This window comes from Falco naumanni, chromosome 1 (genome assembly GCF_017639655.2).
Source record: "Falco naumanni isolate bFalNau1 chromosome 1, bFalNau1.pat, whole genome shotgun sequence".
NCBI lineage: Eukaryota > Metazoa > Chordata > Aves > Falconiformes > Falconidae > Falco > Falco naumanni.
The window spans coordinates 101,056,893-101,077,990 of record NC_054054.1 but is presented as its reverse complement, the minus strand read 5'-3'; the positions used below and the strand labels follow the sequence as shown (position 1 = coordinate 101,077,990).

The following is a 21,098-nucleotide window of genomic DNA, read 5'->3' as shown; positions in this document are numbered from 1 at the left end:
AATAGCCTCCCCAGGACAGGGCAACCCCCTGCTGAGGGAGCTTGCAGAGTTAGTAAAGAACTTCAGCAGTGTTGTCTGAGGGTGTGCACTAGTTTGCATTAGAAGTGAGAAACTTGTAACCAACCCTGTGTGTGAGTGAAAATGAACATATAATACACTATGAGCGTGCAAGTGCTCTGCTGTATAGAACATGCACCCTTGAGTAACCTGGTGAGCACACCCAGAGCAAACCTTCCCCCTCAGCGCCGTGATAAAGAATGCCTGCCTTCTCAAACTCCAGATCTAGTCTTAGAGGGTTTTTCTCTGTGACCAGCTTTACCGTATCAGGTCCCTTCCCTGGAGCCAGCCCTGAGGTAGACTCCTTTCCTCCCAGTAACCTGTTTGCCCCATGGTCCCCTGTGGAGTCACTGCCCATGAGGTTGGTGTGCCTGAAGACTCCGCCACCCAGCTCTGCCAGCTGGGATCCCTCTCCAAAGGGCCCTCCTGCACAGGGGGCTCCCCTCTGGTACCTCTCCTGGGATGCTGGTCTGGCTGCACCGCTGCAGCTCCAGGAATGTTTTGGTCAAGACAAGGTTAAATATTGCAGAAAGGCATATTCACATAAGTGAGCTGGGGTGCTGATGCGCTATGTCCCACGTTCAACTGTCACACTAACAGCCTGAGGTATAAAACCCTGGTGGGATTTAGATCTTCCTCCCCAGACCATTAGCTGTGGCGGAAATTCCTTGGTGGTCCCTTCAGGTATTGCAAGGCCTTCACATTTTCAGATCTGGAACACTAGCTGCCGCAAAATCAGAAAAAGCCATTTATTACAGAAAAGCAGAAAAGCAGAAAGCTGATACAATTGTACAAAAGTCACAGTGAAATATCTTTTTTTTTTTTTTTTTCTGGGCAAATATAGCATTTTTGTGTCACTTTATTCAGCTTTTTAAAACCTAATAGCAGAGTAGGCAATAATAGGAACTATGTTAATTGACAAACATTGGCAAAGCTCTGGCAACAGTTGGCATCTGAGACAGAAAGAAAGGATGTAATTATGTGGTAGGTTCTCAATAAGTTTTTCACAATCAGAGTCTGAAAAGCCATACTGCTCATATCAAATTTGACATGACAGTAAGAATTGGGCTGTCAATATACATCCTATAGTGCAACAGCTTGTTGACTTCAGTGGTCCTGGTTAGAATAAGGAAATCTTAGTGACCCACTGCAGCTTCTTAACACCTTGAGTGGGTACAAATGTAGCAGCTGTCAAAAGAGAGGATCCCAGGAGAGAAGCATCAAATGAGTGACCTCGGCAGGCTGGAGAAATGGGCTGCCAGGAATGTCATGAAGTTCAACAAGGAAAATTGTGAAGTCCTGCCCCTGGGAAGGAACAGTCCCAGGCACCAGTATATGCAGGGGGCCGGCCGACTGGGAAGCAGCTCTGCAGAGAAGGCTGCTGAAGACCCTGGTGGACACCAAGTTGAACCTGAGCTAGCAGCATACCCTTGCAGCAAGAAAGGCTACCACTGTCCTGTGCTGCATGAGGAGTGTTGCCAGCAGGTTGAGGGACGTGATCCTTCCCCTCTACTCAGTACTGATGAGGTGGCACCTGGAGCACTATGTCTAGTCCTGGGCTCCCCAGTATGACAGACGTGGAGAGAGTACAACAAAGGACCCGGAAGGTGATTAAGGGACTGCAGCATCTGTCCTGTGAGGAAAGGCTGAGAGAACTGGGACTGCTCAGCCTGGAGAAGGCTCAAGGGGGATCTCATCAATGTGTATCAATATCCAAAGGGAAGGTGCCAAGAGGATGGAGCCAAGCTCTTTCCAGTGGTCCCCAGTGACAGGACCAAAGGCAACAGGCACAATCTGAAAAACAAGAGGCTCCCTCTGAGCATTAGGAAGCAGTTTTTTACTGTGAGGGTGACCGAGCACTGGCACAGGTTGCCCCAGGAGGTTGTGGAGTCTCCATCCATGATATCCAAAAGCCACCTGGCCGTGATCCTGGGCAGCCTAGGTGTCCCTGCTTGAGCAGGGGGTTGGATGAGGTGACCTCCAGAGGTCCCTTCCCACCTCAAACATTCTGTCAACCTGCACTGCTTCCCTCTCCAGGAAGCACATTCCTGCTGCCCCTCATGCCAGCACGAGCACTTGGGCAGCTGCGTGACAAGGTGGAGCTTACCTAAAGACTAATTTGCCAACACAACACACAAATACCCCCAAGTTCCCAGCTGTTGCACACTCAAGCCTGCTCATGAGAGGTTTGGGACTGCACTGCTGGGGGCAGAACTGCCTCCATGGGCAGAAACCTGCATGTAAGACGATTTGGCGTGACCACAAACCCACACAGCCCCATTCCCAGCAGAGGTGAAGGCAGCCACCACCACTCCCAAAAGCAAGATGTGGCTCTATTTTTTTGGATGAGAAAAGAGACAATTTGGCTGAAAAATACACAAAATCTCCCCAACACTGAAAAAAGCAGGGGTTTGATCATTTGCACCAGTATCAGCAGGGATGCAAACAAGGATGGCCCCTGCTGCATTTCCAGCCAGTGGTTCCACCCCAGTAATGCTGAAACAACTCAGAATATGGAATCAGCTTAAAAAGCAGAGGAATTGAAAGTACAAGTCTCCAAACTGTTCTATGATTTATCCAAGTAGTTCGTAATTGTTGACTTCCTTCTGCAATTGTCATTTTCAGCAATTTTTTCTCTCCAGGTGGCAATGTCCTTCAATTAAAATCAATTTTATGACATCCTACAAGCCTACACATGATTAAACATATATATAAAAATGCATAATTTATTTTTTTTCATAGACTACAGAAAGGGCATTAAAAAAATCTCAAGGCTGCCCTGTAATATCACTGAACAAAAAACGATTGTAGCATTCTAGTGTCCCTAGTACTAGGTAAGAGTAAACTGTAGGCTAAAGACTTGTCTCTTAAGAACATCTTTTTCTCATGATACAGCAAACAGGGTTTGGTGCTGGCTCTGGGTGCCACGCAGAGCAAAAGACAGAGATATCTCCTCTCCTGCAGGGGCAGGGTGGATGCCAAACACAATCCTCCTTTCTAGTCCTGAGAAGCATCGGATGCTGTCAAGAACAATGATGTTTTTCTAAAAAAATTCTCTGCTGACCCCAAGACCAACCTCACCCTGCAGTTCCTTACTTGCCTTTTTAGCTCAGGTTCCAATACCTGGCTGAGCACCTGGGCTGCATGCTGTGTGCTGCACAGAGCTGCAGTATCTGACAGAATAGCCTTGCTGGATGGAGGTGCTGCACTGCCTGGTCACAGACTCTGCTATTTCAAATGTGTGTGTTTGTGTCATTATTTTTTTTTATTATTATGCAGTCACCTGACAACGAATGGACACATCCAGCCTGTTTGAACAACTTTTCCAGCACCTCGTAGGGCATACCTGTGTTACAATCGCATAGGATTTCCTCCATTAGATTAAACATGACATTGTATATTTGCTTGGCATTTTGGATCACTTTGGTCAACCATTCCTCAGAATATAGTTCTGAAAACTTAAGACCACAACCATATGTGTGAGTGAACTGTACAAAATCCAGGAAGACCCAGAAAATGCCACTTTTTTTCTTGACTAGCTCCCAGGCACATTGGTGCCAGTTTCCTTCAGACTGAAAATTCTGAGCTTCATCAACCACAATGTGTTTCACTTTTGGGAAGATCCTACTTAAGAAGACAACATGTGTCACAGACCGGAAGATCTCATTTCTAAAAAAAACCAAACTGAAACTTGAAAAAACCTTATGGTAAATTAGAAGAAGATGTGACCAGACAAGTCTGTATTGGCTGCTTCCATCTCACAGTGGGTTCCTGCTTGGAGGGCTGTTGCTGCTTACTGTCTAAAACCACAAAACTTCCTACCTCAGCTGCAGCATGCTCTATCTTCCTGGCAGAAACATTTATTCCAGCGGATTGGCCATGCGCAGGCATCGCTGCACAGCCTGCCTGGTCCCTGCCAGCTGGCTTTGGATCTACCCTAGCAAGGAGACATGAGCCCACCCTTCCTACATGGGGACCCCACGGCAAGGCTCCCTGGGGTGTCCCTCTGCCCTGCTCTCCCCTGTCCAGGGAAAGCAGGCAGTGCCTGAGCTCCTGTGCGAAGGACAGGTTCCCTTTTCTCCCCAAAGTGAGCAGGGACTGGCAGCACTTCTGCCAGTCCATCTGCCTGCTGGGGCCAGTACCTGCTGCTGGGCACTGCCATGCCTGAGCTCGGCTGTGACTCCCTGATGCAAAGTGCCTTGGTCCACCGTGGTGCCTGCTGCTGACGCCAGTGGAAACACAGTGAGAACAGGACTGGGGAACTGCGCTGCCCGGAATCCTCAACCAAAAGGGCATTAGTTTCTGTTCTCCTTGTCTAGATGGCCCAGGTCCAAGGCTCAGTTCCTAGTACAGCTGCACAGGAGCTTGCATCAGGTCCAGCATAGGCAGTGTTGAGGCAGCAACAGAGAAAGGCAGGTGGGTAGTTTTGGTGTCAGCACCAGCCATAATAGACTGTTAAACTAAGGCTGTTATCTGTCCAAGGTCTAACACAGCCAGCGATCACTGAACATGCAGTCAGCAAATGCTCAATATGGGCCAGGGCTCAGCTCACTAATACTGTCAACATTAACACCTTTCTTGAGGTGATTATTGTGTGCTTGTGTCAGCTGAAGTTATGCATTTGGCAAACAGATGTAAAATCAGCAGGGCTTGTGCTGCATGTACAGAGGGTAGAATGAAAAAAAAAAAAGAGGAAATACACATTATTGCTTACCCCACAATCTTCTTCAAGGGTTAATTTTCACAAACTTAGGGTATCTCTTTCACAGAATGGTGAAAAATGTTTCTTGTTCTCTCAACGATCTTCAAAGCCATGATAGTTTTCCCTGTTCCAGGAAGACCAAGGACAAACTGCTCCTTGGCTTTGTGTGGGTTCTTGGAGAGCAGCTCATGCTGTTTGAGAGTGAGAAAGTTGAAAATCTCACAGCCAAGACGGTCACTTAAGTAGGAGTTCAGGAACAGCACAATAATCACAAGCGCAGGCAAGAACGCTGGGATGCCCCTGGAGGTGAGTGTCATTCTCTGGGTACAAGCTGGTGTAATGGCACAGGTTTTCTTGGTTTTCTTGCTGGGGAGCATCATCTCTGCAACTTCCATTTAGCTCTTTGTACCATTCAGGTGCAGTATTTGGGGAATCATATACACTGTTGAAGCATAACCCCCATCATTGACTAGTTTCTGCTTTAATGCATAAGCAGTTTCCCTCGAGTTTTTGAACTCAGCAGAAGAGGCATCCTTGCCTACAGCACACAACTCTGGATGCGCATTTTCAGCTACTAAGAGAACATCACACACAAAATCCTGGGTTTTCCACAATACAATGTCAACAGCCCAACTCCTTGACAATATCAGTACCCCCTTGTTAAATGGATGGATTATTTTTTTTATTAAATCCTCTAATCCAAGATACTCTAAGAACAGGTTGATGCAGATGGTTTCTGGCTTCTGTTTGATTTCATTAGAACCCACTAGAAAAAAAAATCAGAAAAACAAAACACAGCAAATATTTTACTCAACACACCAATTACCGGAGTAATATATTATACAATGGTGTCATCAAAATAAATTATTTAGTACGAGTAAAAAATCCAACCTTCCCATGATAAATCTGTAAGGACTTTTTATATGAATAAAAGTGAGATAAACTCCATACTCCAGGCTTGCCTGACTTCTAAACGGAATAAGAAAAAGTCTCTTTGGAGGGATCTGCCTCCTTTCTATCTGCTTTCTCATTATTTCTGTATTCCTTTGACAGATACGTTGCTGCCACAGTGAGAGACCAGGGGCTGAACCAGATGGAGCAGCCCACTTGCAGCATCTCCTACACTCCTGACTGGTAAAGCACAATGCATGTAGCAAGGGAAAAGGCACTTAGGAGCATCATGCGTCTCTTGATGTATAGATACACATTCCTATTAAATACAGGGGAATACATAAAGATACCTGCCATCCCAGTACTAAACTATTTATTGGTTAATAAACAATAATAACACAAATTGTCTATCTTAAATTTAGAGGTTAAAAGTACAGGTATGCGTATACGTAACACACAGAAAAATCTCAATGCAAGCGTACGTTTATGCTGTCTCACAGCTTTCCATTTAAAAACCACATTCTTCTCATCAAGAAACAGCAATTACATATCCTGTACCAAAACAGTTAACTGATCAGTAAATCGGTCAGCTGACAGTGCTCCTGAAAAGAGATGTGAAAGGACAGCAAAATTACAAAACTAATAGCAACTAATACATACATCCATAGGTCAGAATTCAGAAAAAATAATCCACGGACTATGTTTAATGAGGCTGTATCCATCTGCTGCTGATTGGAGTGGTTCTGATACTGCACTAGCATCTGGAATGTGTCTCTCCCGTGTGTCTCAGAGCTTGACCTAAAATCCACAGCCCTGCTCTGCAGGAGCACGACAGGATTGACATTGCCCTTGGCTACTTCTATTCCCTTGTCTTTGGGGGCTTGGTATGGGGGAGTATCTGTTGCTCAGCAACCGTCGGTGCTTTTATGGCTGAAGTGTTTCTGAAATAACGGAAGTCTTCACCTAGAAAATAAAACCAAGGCAAGGTTTTCTAGCTCTGCATGGTAAGGGCTGAGATTTACCTTCCCTTGTGCGTCCCAGCCTGCAGTTCCCCTGTAGCAGTGAGCCAGGCAGCAGAACTAACTTACCGGGTGAGATAAACACCTACACTGGCCAGGCATCCCTCACCCAAACCCTTGGCACTTGGTCCTGCAGGTCAGCGACACAGCAATGCCGGTACCCAGCTGTGGGGAGTGCGCTGAGTTTGTGAGGCCTCAGCTCAGAGCCTTGTCTGGCTGCTTTGTTTGAATTTTTGTTGACCTGTTTGGAGCTTTGTTTTTACTTGGTTTGCCTGTAACAGCATTTTTTGCTAATAACCAGGTGGCTGTGGATAACAACCATCCATTTATACAGACAGTAGGAACAAGCAGGTCTTCTGCACAGGATAAGACCTTCCTGCCTGTAACGTGGTGATGCAGAGTGCAGAAATACAGGTGTGGTAGGACAGCAGGGGTCTCCAGATATGGGATACAGGGTGCAGGGCTGAATTCGGGTGTGGGGTGGTGAGAGACAGAGCACAAGCGACCCCAAGGCCAGGAACAGCTGTCAGATGGTCAGATAAAGAAATGCAGCCCCAGAGCTGAGCAAAACTGGGTTTAAGGGTACTGAGATACTTGTTCTCAGTTTAGTGAACATGCTGTGCTCACTCAACCCCAATGGAGCAGTGAACTTGCAGACCAGTGAAGAAAAAACAAGGGGTAAAAGTGTGTTAGTGTTAGCAAACCTACAGGACGTGACCCCATGCGGAGCCCGAGGTAGGAAAAAGAAACCATCAGCATCAACTGTGTACTCCTGGCAGAACTGGGGATGCTGACAACCTGCCCCAACAACCCCCAGCAGACTGGAGCCATCACAGCAGGAACGTGAGTGGCAGTGGAAGGCTGAGCCTAATGCCACAAACTGGGGTGGATGCTGTGCAGGTTGTTATTATTATTATTATTATTATTATTATTATTATTATTATTATTATTATTATTATTATTATTTACTACTACTACTTTTTTCACAGTGGTGTTCATTTATTGTCTTTTTCTTTCATTATCTGTAATACCTAGATCTTGACTAATAATAATTCTTCTATTAGACTACTTAGATTTCAATTGCAGTAGAAATAAATTATTCTCTTTTTTTGTTCATAAGAAGGCTTTTGAGCATAACAGGGCAGACAGTACTCAAACCTCTGGGACACTGGGTATATTCCCAGCAATTATGTGCGTTAGGGATTATATTCAGTGCCAAAACCGGCAGAGGAGATAGAAACACCTGAAAAATCAGGGAAATCAACATTTTTGGAGCACTTGCATCTTTTAAATACCCTAACAGTTGTTTGCCTAAAATCTTATCTCATGCTATCTTCCTAGAAGTTTTGTCAAATACAATGTTAAATTAAAAAAAAATATCCAGAATAAATGTCTTACCTGAGTAGAGGCATTTTCGGAATTCAGACATACACTGGAGACCAGCTTTTGAGTAAACTGGGTTGATAAGAGGAGGGCCATTTGCCAAGTTGAGGCTCATTCTCAAATTTATCAGCCAGATTTGAAAGATCTTGGGGGAAGAAAGAAGTATGTTATGTGCATTAGAATCATTCCATATGAACTTTTAAAGCCCAGCACTAAAGAGTGGCTGAAATGATTCATTTAAAGCCTCCCTTCGCGATTCCACCCAAGGAAGTGCTGCCTCCACAGTTAAGATACAGTATCCGACAAACAGGATCTTGATTTGCTGCAGAAGAGCGAGGGCTCACAGGACAGGCGGCTTTGCAGTTCAGCAGCAGGACCTAGACCCTACATGGGATGAGTTTGTTGAGATCCCAGGGCACAGGTAAGAGACACCTGGCCTGACAGTTCAGCACACCAGCACCCTGCGGGAACCACCTGCGTGCCACAGGTCTCCTCAGCAGGTGCACATCTCCAGAAGACCTTGCCACTTTGCTCCCCTCCTATCAACATCATCCTTTCTGTCTTTTCTGTGACTGTGTCCTTTGAAGAGACCAGCTGTCCCAGCTCTGAGCACAGACCAGAGCCGCAGGGGAGGTTTCACAGCAGGCTGGAGCTGCCTGGTGTGCTGCGTGCTGCTGGGACGGGGGGGGTCCCCTCCAGCTGGCATGTTCCTTGCTCATGCAGTCACTGCAATGGGCACACACTTGAGGGAAATTTGTGTTACAGGGAGCCTGCAGGAAAGGAGGGTAAGTTTCATCTTACGACTGAAAAACTCTTACTCAAATCAGTGGTCAGAAAAGCTCTCTGGGACCTGCCGTACAGGTCTTGGTGTGGGGTGGTGGAACCAAATGCAGGACACAGCTTTTGAACAGGAAGGATTTCACAATGAAGTGGGACAGCATGCCTTAAACCAAGGAAAGCCTTGCACTCCTGCTCCTTCAAAACAGCCTTTACACCCACGGAGCCACACTGGGTGTGCAAAGTGATGTTTCGGTAGGCATAAGAAATACGCGTGAGCCTCAGGAAGGGGAGCGGTGTGCAGCCTGCTGCGTGGTGAGCATCGCTCGCAGAGCCACCACTTGGAAGGGCTTTTCTCAGCTTCAAGCTCTGATGAGATGACTGGCCAGGTTTTAATAGCTACCCTAGTGTCCCTGACTTCATCACAGATGTAATTAGTACTTGATAAGGGGAAGGAGAAGAAAAGTTGCAGGTCAGTTTGACGCCGCCATTACAGCTAAAATGATTATTTTACTTTAGTGCTGGCACACAACTTGTGCCACGATGCTCAATCTACATGGATCAAACCAGGGCATGGAGATTAATCCTTGCTAGTGCATCAGGCACTGGGGATTTCACTCCATGGGGATCAGCACCAGTAAGGACTTTTTTGTTTTTCAAAATAAACCCCTCTTAGGAACCTAAAGGGTCCAGATTTCCACCAAGACTTGACTCCCTCCTAAGCATCTTAACAGGCAAAGCCAGCTTCAAAAGTTTTCTGCAATTGTCATTAAGAGCACTGGAAGCTCCTGGGTGATTTTGAGTCTTACCGCTTCATTTAGGGGCATATGAAAACCCTAGGAAGGCTTATTCCAGCTGGAAGTGCTTCAAAAAGTCCTGCTGAAGCAGTTCAGAGGGTAATGCTTCACAGGAGGGTTTTTGCCACTGAAGGCCAGTTACCACACGGTCACCCCCAGTGCCCGTGGTCGTGCCATGCCCAAAGGCCCTTTTCTAGAGCTGGTGAGAACACAGAACAGGAGGAGGTGGTCTTTCCTCCTGAAAGTTTACAAACCAAGGCAGATTTTACCTGGGTCTACAGCTGTCATGAGCTCATGTTTCCTGATGCTCAGGCTTTTGTCTGTGTCACCTGTCACCACCCAGGATTCAGCGTTATCCTGGAAAACTGCAACAAGGCTGTTCAACTCGCACAGCGTGTGCGTAGCCCTGCCAGTGGTATGCCATTCTGCTTTGGCATAAACGCTCAGGGCGTCAGCCTCAAACTGCACGCTGGCCTGAGAGCTGAGGAAGCGATGAGTGGGCATCGAGCCCATGGGGTCAGCTACTCTTTTGTCTAAAGCTTCTTTCTCCACCAAACTATGGCTTCCAATGACTTTTCTGCTGTCATCCACTCTAAAAAAGAAATACCCTGAGTATTTGCAAAGGGAGAGACATACTTTGGGATGGTTTTTCTAATGTATTCCAAGATAACTCTCTGTAGAGAAGTTCTTAAATTCAGTATGTGCTGTCTCTGTGAAATCCAGGACCTCCTCAACCACCAGTTTGTTGCTCTTTAAAAGCCAGGCTGCGGCACCTTGGATGCTGTGGTTCTGTGTTCAGAGGAGTGTCCTTTGCACCCCCATCAAATTTCAGCAGAGCTCTCCTAGCGCTTGGCTCACTCTCAGCACGGTGCTTGGCACATTGGCACAGCTTTCCTTCCCCCTCCGAAATGCAGCAGCGTCACTTCAAGTCACGGGGCAACTGAAGTGAAAGGCCTATGGGACAAACCAGCGCCCAAGCTATAGAGGCTGGATCTCCACAGTTCCATGTTTTAACAAAAAGCAACAAGTGACTCCACAGCAGCATCCATGAGGTATTCGCTGGCCGGTGCAGTCAATGCACCCCGAGGGTCTGCTCTATGTCCAGGCCAAAGCCGAGCTCCTGAGACCTGGAATTCTGATCTCCATCATCACTCCTCCTCCTGAATTCAGCAATGCACACGCTACTGCAGAAAGCTCTTCATTGCCCTTTCTGATTGCAAGATCTCCTTGCTGGAGCTCTCTCCTACAGCTATTTTCCCAGTATCTACTACTGCATCTGGATAGTTCTTTTCTAAATTCATCAGCAGCTGCCCTTGTCTGGCCATTTTGCTCTCAAAATGAGATATTAAAACCACAATTATACACAGCAGTACAACAGAAAACTGTGTGCCTTCAGCTTCAGTTTACACACTGGATTTAATAAACTGGAAAATAAAAATAATTATTTGCAACAAACCACAGGCAGACTATTGCTGGCGTACCTGCAGCCCTCGTACTAACGAAGCTGCTTATTTGGGCTCTTTTGCATATTGAGGTCTTGCAGTTAACTTGACACTGCACACCAAGACACCCGCCCCTGCCCCCACCAGGGACTGCAGCCCTCGGTCCCCCTGGGCCCTGGGGGTGATCGCTGCTGCAGATGGCTGGGGGCTGCCCTGGGCTTCCCCCCCCCCCCCACCGCGGGCCCTGGCCTCCCACCCCAGCACAACCCCCCCTCCCCCTGCAGACGCCAGGCACTGTATTTCAAATAGTTTAATTTTAAAAATATTCTATTCAGTGCTAAAATAACTTTCCACTTCCACGCGCGGCCGCGCCTTCGGCTTCGCCAGGCTCGATCACAGACTCGGCGGGACATGCAGTGGCGGCGGGGGAGGCTGGGGGCTGGCGGCGGGAGCTGGGGGCCAGGGGTGGGGGGGCTTCCTGCGGGGAGGGGGGGGAGGGCACCCTGCCGCATCCTCCCTCGTACCGGGATGGTACCTAGGCCGGTGCAGGGCTCTGCTGGGCACGGGGGAGCAACTCCCCCTGCTCTCGGCCAGGGGGGCCCAATGCAGCCGGCCCTGACAGGGTGGGGGTCCTTATGCTGACGCCCGCGGCAGAGCAGAGGCGACCCCCCTGAGGGTGGGAGCGCTCCCCTCTCTCCCAACACTAATGGCTTAAACTAGCAGCTTATTGCACAGCGTCCCAGCGGGGTCCTGCCGTGGCAGGGCAGGGGGCTCAGCCTCACCCGCAGCCACCCCCACACGTCTCGCCACCCACAGAGGGGCAGACAGACGCTTCACGTGGGGGGAGGGCAGCCCTCTGGCTCCCAGCACCCAGGGGAGGGCGGGCAGGGGAGCCAGCAGCAGGCAAACAGCACCCGCCACAGTGCCCTGGGGGCCACCGAGAGCCCCGTGGACAACTGCCCACCCCGTGCATGCAGACCACCCACCGGAGACCCCCACGCTACAGGACAGGTCAGCAGGGAGAGAGGGAGCCAATAAATAGAGGCAAGTTTGCAGGTACTGGTGGCAGCCCCATCAGCCCCGGGGAGTGCAGGCTGCCTCCGGGGGGCTGGCAGGAGGCCCCTGGGCAGGGAAGGGCAGGCTGGATGGCGAGTGGCAGGAGCGCCTGTCCCCGGGGAAGGGGCAGACTGAAAGGAAGCACCCCGTCCCCCAGGGGAGGGCGGGCAGCTCTGCGAGGGGCTGGCGAAGGCGCTCTCCCTGGGGACAGGCAAGCTAGCTCTCCGAGGCCGTGTGGCACACAGAGTTCTGATCGGCACAAAATCTCTTCAGAGGCGGTGCACCGGAGTCGTCCTCCTCTTCAGTAACCTGCAAGAGCCAGAAGCAGCAGTCACGAGCAGCAACAGGAGCTCAGTGTGTCCACCAAGCCATGTGGGCCTAGACATAGCTGTGTCATGCTGTGGGGACATCCCAGACTCATCTCTGAGGAAGCCTCAGGACACCAGGAATGGGAACCCACTTCAGCCCCCGAGTTGGCTAGAGTCATCGTTGTACTCCACCGCCACTTCCTTTCTTCACACTTTTAAAATCTGAACCAAACCAAGGGACAGGTCAGGAAGCTGGGAGGCTTAGGGAGCTCCTGGAGGGCACTTTGGGACTGCAGAGCAAGTCCATCCATCCAGATGCTTCTGCTACAAGGGCCAGCAACAGGGTGAAAGGGCAAAGCTGGGTCTGTGTGCATTCAGACATGGTTTCAATCCCCCTTCCCTTACCTGAGTCTCAAGGGGGACTGGCTCTTCCTTTGTTAGAGTGGGAGGCTCATCTGCAACTTCCGAGGAAGGCAGGGAAGGCTCTGGGGAGAACAGAAGCGTTAACGGAACTGCTGACCCCGGAGCATGGCAGCACCCAGCTCAGTCCTGAGCCAGGGGAGGAGACCTCCAGCAGAAGGCACGAGTCCCCGCTACCCTGTCTGCTTCCAGCAGTGCCTGACAGTCACCTACCAGACAAGCAACAGCTCCAGCAGGGCCTTCCCCAGGCCCAGCCACCCACCTCCTCCCTTCCCAGCCCAGCACTCACCTTCCAGCGTCTCCTGTCCCAGTGTGGGTGGCTGTGAGTCATCCGTGCGGAAGTCGGACGTGTGGGCAGGACTCATAGACTCGCTCTGCTGCGGACTGGGGCTGGAGTTGGGGCTGCTGTCCACCTTGAGCTGGTAGACGTCTGACAGGGAGCTCTGGTTGCTGTTCTCATCTGCAGAGACAGCACCTAGTGAAGAAGAGCACCTTGACCCAGTGGCACAGGCAGCCAAGGGCAGCACTGGCAACTGGGCTCTTAGGGAGAACGAAGAGCACAGTCAGATGCAGTTAGAGTACAGGGGGATTCACCGTCACCCATCACCACAAGGGCTGCCAGGCAAAGGAAAGGACTCCCTGCTAGGACACAACTGGCGTCAGGTACACAACTGGCCCATGGGAGACGAGGTGCTTCTGTTTGGGGAATGAGTCTGAGCAGACAGGGAGCGACCCCCAGCTATTCAGAAAGAACAAGCAGAAAGCACGGGGTTGATACAACGCACTGCACTGCCAAATCTCACGTCTGTGGCTCGCAAGGGCTCAAGGCATTCAAGGGCAGGAGACCTCTTGCCTGTGTACCAGGGTTTTGTAACTCTTCTTGCAAGGCAGCAAGCTAACACTAAGAGCAATACTCAGCATCTGCTTCTGGATGGGGAGGCAATCCTGGTGCACATCTTTTCCAAGTCCTAAACTGCAGACCAGCAATGCTAACATTCTCAGTGCACCTACTAGAAGTCCCAATACATCCCCCGATTTTCCTTGGCCACACAGAGCCAAGTGGAGAGGCTGGGGACAGGCATACACTCTGCTCCAGCAGCAAGCCCATGCACTGCCTAAGCCTCGCTCGGCTCAATCACAGAGCCCAGCCTGCCTGTAGCCGGCCACAGCGCTCCAAGACCAAGAGCAAGGTCAAGGAGATCCTCTGCCCTTCCATCTTAAGGTCCATGTAAGTCACTGCTGGAAGCAGCGGGCTCAGCTGCAGAGAGCTGCCGGCCTCTCCCCAGCAGGGACTGCAAAAAGGGAACAAGAATGCCTACTCCTCCAGTTCCCCATGAAGCTTCCTACAGGAAGATCCCAGAAACAGTTAAGGCTCTTTCTGACAGCAGAAATGAATAATTTCAGCAGGAATACTCCTGAAGTGGCTCTGCATAACTCCACGCTGAAGACATGCACTGCTCCTCCCAATACACGAGGGATACATAAACCAGCACCATTCCGGCTTCTATAAGGCCTTAAAAGTCTTCCTCCAGCTTGAAGGGGGCTCAGCCAGACTTACCTTGGAACTCCAGGAGGAGAGAGGAGTTGGCAGAGGTGTCAGCTGGGAAGCCATTGGGTTCTCGGGCAGTGCTGCTACTTGATTTGGATTTCTCTTTCTTGAGGAGAGAAAGAAAAGCAGAAACTCCAGGTGAGAGGAGCCTACCGCTGGGCAGAGAGCTCAGAGCTGCCCAGCCTCCTCCAGAGGAATGACTCCCCTTTCTCCCTCCAGCAACCCAGGGGCTGTGCTCGGGCAGTCCTTCTCCCTCCCCTTTCTGGGTGCTTTTCTGACTGAGGCGACCCCCCCCGCCGAGAGGGGCGAAAGGAAGAGCTAGCACCTATCTAGGAGCGCCCCCCGACAAAAACAAGTTCTCTGGGGATTCAGGCAAAAAGGGTCCCAGGCAGCGAGGGGCGGTCGCCCGGCGCAAGGCAGCGAAGCGGCCCAGGCCCCTCAGCGGCGGGCGACACGGCAGCGCGGCTCCACGGGCCAAGGACCGGCCCCGCGGGAGGGGCCTGAGGCGCGGCGAGGGCCGCCCCGGGGGGGGGGGGGGGGGGCGCGGGAAGCGACTGCGGCGGCTCGGGCGGGGCCGGGGGTCGGCCCGCGCGGTACCCACCTCTTTGCTGTCCGCCACCGGCACCCACTTGAATATCCGCAGCGAGGTGTCGCCCACCGTCACCCACTTCTTCTCCCTGCGCGACACGGACGCGGCCGTTAATGGCGCCGGGGGAGCCGGGCCCGCGGGTACCCTGGCAACAAGCTCCGCCCTCCCGCCGGGCTCCGATTGGCCCAGAGGAACGCCATTCCACTACGCCCCGCCTCCTCACCCCGAATGTCTCGTCGTGATTGGTCGTGCCACCCGCCGATCACCAGCGCTTCCGGCTCCCCCCACACTCCCGAGCAGACAGGGAGAGCTAATTGGCCGCTGTCTCGCTATCCCCGCCCGCTACCCCACGCCGAACGCTGATTGGATAGTCATTACCGGAGCCCCTCCACTGGCACCCGTGTGGTGCGGTGATTGGCTGCACGCCGGGAAGGCCCCACCCCACACGGCCCCGCCTCTCACCATCTGCGGACGCGCTCGATGGCCGCCATCACTTTTTTGATGTCATCCTTAGCGCGGCTGCGGGTCTCGGCGCGCACCGAGCGGCCCGACATGGCGCCCGCAGCCCCGGCAGCCCCGGCTCCGCAGCACCCGCCGCCTCGCTCCGCGCATGCGCGCGCCCCGCCCCGCTGCGTCACAGCGCTCGCCCCGCCCTGGGGAAGGCGTGCGCAGTGCGCCTGCGCAGATAGCCCCGCCCTCCTGCGGGCAGGCGTTACCAAGGCCGCTGCGGCGCCATCTTCCTTCCGGGCAAACCCCGCCCCGCCAGGGCGCCCCGCCCACCCGCACCGTACCGAAGGCCGAGCTCGGGCGGCCCCCGCGCAAGGGACCCGCCCCGAACCCCGTCCCCAAGGCCTGGCAAACCCGCCCGCCCCGCCCCAGCGAGCGCTCCCACGGGGCACGGGACAGACGCAGGTGGGGGGCGAGCCCCCGGCAGGGCGGCGCAGCGTCAGCCCGGCACCCACCCTGGCCCCCGCCTGCCCCTGGCACCCCGCCGCCCAGCGCCCCCCGGTACGGCCACCCAGCGCCCGAGCCAGGATCCGGGCACGCGGTCTGTGCACTCTTTTATTACAAGTTGTTCAGTTATTAAAAAAAAAAAAAAAACAAACCCAAAAAAATCCCCAAAGGCAGAACGCAACGGCTAAGCCGGGACATGCCGCCATGCGGGGAGATTAGTGCTTCCTGCCATAGATCGCCGCCAGCGCTTTGCGGGCGCTGGAGATCTGCTGCTCCAGCCTCTCTTGGGTGGCTTTATTCCCAGTTTTTTTCAGCATGGTCTCCATCTCTTCCACCACTGCCCGGTGACCAGCGGTGTTGTGGAAGACACGGATGGCTCTGTCCCCGCACGACACCAGGTAGCGGCTGTTGGTGTCAAAAACCAAGTCTGTTATGCATTGTCCATGCACGCCAAGGAAGCGTTCCTCCTCCTCCCCTCTCCTCGTGTTGTACACGACAATGTCTGTGCCACTAGAGATAGCGACGACACGAGCATCGGGGGACAGGGCGATGCGACAAGGCTCCGTCACCTCACATTTCCCAGTCAGAAGCAGGTATGGGTCCTGTTGCTTCTTATATTCCACATCTGTGTCCCAGAACTTCCATGTCCCATCCTTCGAAACGGTCGCCATCCTGCAGCCAGGAAACAGCACAGGTGAGCACGAGGAAATGAGGCAGCACCTCTTCGCCCACCAGACCTGCAAACCAGCAATGCTTTAGGGACAGAGAGCTCTTTTGGAAGGTGTGAGTCTGTACACGCACACAGTCCTTGTTCTCTTTCCAGAGCATGGACAGCAGTCACCCCAAGGATGACATCCATGGGGGAATATGCAGGCGGCATGAGCCAGTCAGGGGTTTGCTGCCCTGGGCTCCCAGGCGAGCGCTCAGGGCAGTGTTCCCCCCACCATGCAGGAGTGCAGCCCCCCTGCACAGGCTGCTGGCATATACTGGAAGAGGCGAGCTCACGTGTCCCGAGGGTGAGCCAGAGCATACAGTTTCAGGCAGTGGATAATACACACTCACCTCCTCGAGTCATTAGAGAAGGAGAAGGAAAGTATGCCAGCAGTGTGGCCTTTCAGCTCGAAAGCCCTGGCCACCTCCTGGAAGTCTCCGTTCTTGTTGAAACACACCTCCCACACCTTCACATCGGGGGTGAAGCCACAGGATGCCACAAACCTGGGTGAATGAACAAGCAGAGACACAGGGTATCTGCTACTGAGCACCCACTTCTGCCGGGCTGTGGGGCCAGCCCTACAGAGCTCCCCTCTGGCCCCCTAAGCAAGACAGAGCCCAGGGGCAGCCCCCTGGCACTGACAGGTGCATAAGACAGGGCTCTGTGAAGGCAAACCTGTCCAGACTCCTATGTTCAAATCTTTGCTTTGGTCCACTGAAAAAGTTTTCACTGAAACCAAGCTGGTAAAGGGAACACTAAGGTAGGCAACCAGGGACCAGAACAACTTAGGAATGCAAAACTCTTAAACCAAAGTAAAAATGCTAAATGCTTTTAATCCCCAAACTCACTGAGCTTGGAGCATGGCAAGTCTTCCTGCAGCAAGTTAAGAGAGCGGAAAACATGATTTTCTTGATAAACAAATCTCCCAGTAACAAATATTTTAATTTTATAATTAACCTTTAAAAGGTTACAAATAAGTTAGAATTTCTGTTTGCTTTACATACACCATTTGCGTTGTCCTACCTCTGCTATTTGAGGCCAGTGCTGTTCTCAGCTCTTCAGGAGACAGTTAACAGGAACAGCAATGCTGAGGCACAACGGCAACACACCAAGTGTCTTAAGACCATCGAGATGAGAGTCAGAGCTCCTGTAGGGGCTGCTCTCAGCTTGCAGGGGCCAGAATCCCTTTTTAAAATGTGGAACCCTCAGAAAATTGCATTAAAATAACTCCTATCTGCCAATGGTCTGAACTGATGACGTCCTCTGGCAAGGCAAGAGGATGTTCTGTCTCCTGCACCTCCTGCTCTGCAATGGCAGCAGCCTGGAACACCTCCTGCCCCTCACCTCCCACAGGGTGACACCATGGCGTAGGCATTGTTCATCTGGTTAGTGTTAATGCTGGCTAGGACTTCACCCTTCGGGCTCCATATCAGGATGGTAGTGTCACTGGAAGCTGTCATGATAAACTTTCCTGGGGGGAAAAAAAGGCAAAGATCAGGATAGCTCCCAGGCCTAACCCTGCCACAGACCTATCAAAGGCCTAGGACAGTCCCTAAGCACACTTAAAAACTCTCCCTGTGCCCAGACAGTCAAGAAAACCAAAAGCAGCACCAAAATTCAAGGACTGTCAACCCCCCAGGACAGAACAAAGATTCTTACCAGAAGACACAGTTCCTGGTTATGCCTTAGTGCACCCCGGCTTTGGCAGTCATCAGCTGGCAGTGGGCACTCAGAAACCACACATGCTTCCCGCCCCAGCACCACTCATATCCCACTTGCAGAGCTCAGCACTAAGCCAGTACCACAGGAGTAACACAGCAGACAATCTCCCACAGACACCCGAGGCATCCGTAGCTTTCAAGTCATGGACTGTGAGTAGGTAGCTGACTACAAGTCACACTACTATTATCTGCGATTCCTGGCGGTATCAACATTCTGGACACTTTCCCTTTTTCCATCTCAGCCTGAACGTGGAGCTGCCCATTTACCTTTCAGCTACTTGTTGCAGGTTTAAATTTTCACTTTCACAGCTGAACAAGGGTCTCTGTTACCATCTTCTCTGCTCTCCTATTACAGAGGTGAACTCACATACACCCACTTCCAACTGCCTGCTGTCATACAGCTGAAGCATTAATCCATTGAGCCCCAACTGCTAACTCATACCCACCACACTCCCAGCCTCTGTTCTAGAGGATCCCGGAAGTCCAAGATAGACTGTACGAACTTGCTAGAGATACTTTTGACTGGTTAAAGAGAGACTGGTGGGCCAGAGAACAGCGATCCTCTCAATACTGTGACCAGACCTCTTTGCAACAGCATCCCTGAAAATGTAAATTAAGAGACTGTGCACACCACAGAGCTAGCTCTGTGCTTGCAGGAATATAACCTGTCTGAAAATGACATCTTTCAATTTACTAAGTAGTAAACAAAGTCTTTAGAGTAACGCCTAAGAGACTACAGAGACTCAAGTGCTGGTGCCAAAATGGGCCTTGAAAATGCGAGAAACTCCAACACTTTCAACCCAGCTCTTGCTTTACAAGCAAATCAAAACTGATCTTGAGACTCAATAAGTCATTTCCATACCTGTCTCTGCAATTCCTATGTTAATGATGGGAGCCTTGTGCTTCTTTGGGAAGTCCCCAGAAGTTGCAGTGAAGGTGAAGCTTCCATCATCCTTCTTGGTCATTTTATAGACACGAATAGTCTCGCCATTTGCCAGCCAAACAATGAATGCCCTGGGGAAAGATGAACACTGAACCATTAAGAAACGGGCTACCTCAGCTCAGCCTAGCTACAACAGGTAAGCTAACAGGTCATTCAGTGGCACCTGGGAAAAGGGATGCACTGGCAGATAAAAAGCTGCAGGCTTCACCAGGGCACCAAGTTCTTTCCCTGTGTTAGCTCAAATGCAACACTGAATGGAAAAGAACAGAATTTATTACTTCACATCTGGAAACAAGACTCCTCCCTCTCTCTAAGAAGAGGCTGCTTCACAAAGTGCCAAGGCATGCTTTTCCACCAGCCTTCCCTGCCCGCAAGAGCTCTCTCCCCAGCCTCTCAGAGAGGCTCAGGCACTCAACCCAGCTGCAGGGCCTGCTGACGAAGACCTTAACAAGGATATTCCATGGGTGCAGCAAGGCGGGCACGGGGATATTTGTCCCAAGAGCCACACTGCGATGCCAGCTGCTTTCACGTGAGACCATGAACCAGTGGTGCCATTAAGGCCCGGTGAGGGATGTTGCTTCCACGCAGCCCAGAAGACACATCGCTGATCCTCGGGCTGTGCGACCAGCAGCTCTGTCTGCGGGACATCCCGGTGCTGATACGCCCAAGCAGTCCGTGGGTGGAGGCGGCGTGGGGAGGCCCGGCCCTACCGTGAGTCGGGGCTGAGGCGGACGAGCTCGGCGTGGTCCAGCCCCACGTTGGCACGCAGGCAGCGGTGCTCCCGCGCCGCGAAGTCCCGGGTGCTCCACAGACGGACCGTGCGGTCGTCGGAGCACGACGCCAGGTACTTGCCGTTGCTGCTGAAGTCCAGGCAGGAGACGGAGCCGCTGTGGCCCTGCGAAGAGAGCGCGGTCACAGCGGGGGCGGCCCGCGGGGAGGGGCAGCGCCGGCCCGGCCGGTCCCGGCCACACACGGTACCTTGAGGGCGGCCACCAGCAGCCGGTGGGCGAAGCTGTGCTGCTGCTGCGACTTGTCCCGCCGGGCCCGCGCCGCCGGCTTCGCCTTCCTGGGCTCCTCCGGCCTGGCGGCGCCGCTCGCCCCGCCGCCTGCGGGGAGCGGAGCGCGGCTCAGCCCGGCCCGGCCCGGCCCGGCCCCCCGGCCGTGCCCGCGGTACTCACCGTCCGGCGGCGCGGCGCGGCACAGCGCGGCCGCCAGCAGCAGCAGCAGCAGGACGAGGAGGAGGACGAGGCCGCCCGGCAGCACCGACCCGCCGAGCGCCGCCGCCTCCATCTTCCCGCCACCGCCACCTCAGCGGGCCGCGCCCCCCCGGCGGGACCCGGCGCGCGTGCGCCGAGTGGTGGCGGTGCCGGGGGGGTGGGAAGGAGGGGGGTGAATCCCCGCGTGCGCGTGCGCACCAAGGGGGCACGCGCACCTCCACGAAGGGCGACCCCTGGCGGCGGAGGGGTGGTACTGCCCCGCTCCGGGCCTGCCCGCCCCCACCGCCCCCTGCCGTCACTGCCCTGCCCGCTCCTGCCCACCTCTACCCGCTCCATACCCTCCCCTGCCCGCCCCCACCGCCCCCCGCCCGCCCCCACCGCCCCCTGCCGTCACTGCCCTGCCCACTCCTGCCCACCTCTACCCGCTCCATGCCCTCCCCTGCCCGCCCCCGCCCGCCCCCCCCGCCCCCGGCACGCCTCCTGCCCACCTCCTGCCCGCCACCGCCATCGCTGCCCTGGCCGCCCCCTGCCCACTCCTGCCCACCCCTACCCTCTCCGTGC

The 21,098-nt window shown here is 52.9% G+C and overlaps 3 protein-coding genes across 7 annotated transcripts; all 3 read right to left on the bottom strand.

The window, feature by feature from the left end:
* Window positions 1–4,763: 4,763 nt before the first annotated feature.
* LOC121083984 (schlafen family member 11-like) lies at window positions 4,764–11,303 on the bottom strand. The gene is given in 9 exon segments (XM_040585005.1): window positions 4,764–5,525; window positions 8,068–8,170; window positions 8,172–8,197; window positions 9,896–10,237; window positions 10,240–10,294; window positions 10,296–10,421; window positions 10,702–10,763; window positions 10,766–10,829; window positions 10,832–11,303. Coding segments are annotated over 9 exon segments (1,617 nt in total). The 5' UTR covers window positions 10,952–11,303; the 3' UTR covers window positions 4,764–4,806.
* Window positions 11,304–11,363: 60 nt separating this feature from the next.
* On the bottom strand, window positions 11,364–15,612 carry BCL7B (BAF chromatin remodeling complex subunit BCL7B). 2 transcript variants are annotated; one of them, XM_040613055.1, is made up of 6 exons: window positions 15,453–15,612; window positions 15,003–15,078; window positions 14,411–14,507; window positions 13,142–13,327; window positions 12,838–12,917; window positions 11,364–12,433 (listed from the first exon to the last, which is right to left on the bottom strand). In XM_040613055.1, the coding sequence occupies exons 1-6, from the start codon at window positions 15,542–15,544 to the stop codon at window positions 12,341–12,343; spliced, it is 624 nt and encodes a 207-aa protein (XP_040468989.1). In that variant the 5' UTR covers window positions 15,545–15,612; the 3' UTR covers window positions 11,364–12,340. The 2 variants fall into 2 exon arrangements, with proteins under 2 accessions (XP_040468989.1, XP_040468997.1); XM_040613063.1 differs by having other exon boundaries at window positions 13,142–13,312.
* Window positions 15,613–16,039: 427 nt separating this feature from the next.
* TBL2 (transducin beta like 2) lies at window positions 16,040–20,826 on the bottom strand. Of its 4 annotated transcripts, XM_040613024.1 has the most exons (7): window positions 20,499–20,825; window positions 20,299–20,426; window positions 20,031–20,215; window positions 19,240–19,391; window positions 18,001–18,127; window positions 17,007–17,159; window positions 16,040–16,616 (listed from the first exon to the last, which is right to left on the bottom strand). In XM_040613024.1, the coding sequence occupies exons 1-7, from the start codon at window positions 20,608–20,610 to the stop codon at window positions 16,160–16,162; spliced, it is 1,314 nt and encodes a 437-aa protein (XP_040468958.1). In that variant the 5' UTR covers window positions 20,611–20,825; the 3' UTR covers window positions 16,040–16,159. The 4 variants fall into 4 exon arrangements, with proteins under 4 accessions (XP_040468958.1, XP_040468948.1, XP_040468979.1 ...); XM_040613014.1 differs by having other exon boundaries at window positions 20,299–20,826; XM_040613045.1 differs by lacking the exons at window positions 20,299–20,426; window positions 20,499–20,825 and adding an exon at window positions 19,484–19,570 and having other exon boundaries at window positions 19,737–20,149.
* Between the last annotated feature and the right edge of the window lie 272 nt (window positions 20,827–21,098).

Excerpts from the sequence above, each read along its gene's own strand:
- BCL7B (XM_040613055.1), bottom strand. The coding sequence starts at position 15,544 with ATGTCGGGCCGCTCGGTGCGCGCCGAGACCCGCAGCCGCGCTAAGGAT. Across the intron at positions 15,079-15,452 it reads ATCGAGCGCGTCCGCAGATG|GGAGAAGAAGTGGGTGACGG; the intron begins GTGAGAGGCGGG and ends CGTGTCGCGCAG. Across the intron at positions 13,328-14,410 it reads TCTCCTCCTGGAGTTCCAAG|GTGCTGTCTCTGCAGATGAG; the intron begins GTAAGTCTGGCT and ends CTTCTTCACTAG.
- TBL2 (XM_040613014.1), bottom strand. The coding sequence starts at position 20,610 with ATGGAGGCGGCGGCGCTCGGCGGGTCGGTGCTGCCGGGCGGCCTCGTC. Across the intron at positions 19,392-20,030 it reads CGCCTCAGCCCCGACTCACG|GGCATTCATTGTTTGGCTGG; the intron begins GTAGGGCCGGGC and ends ATCTTTCCCCAG. Across the intron at positions 17,160-18,000 it reads ATGGTGTCACCCTGTGGGAG|GTTTGTGGCATCCTGTGGCT; the intron begins GTGAGGGGCAGG and ends TCATTCACCCAG.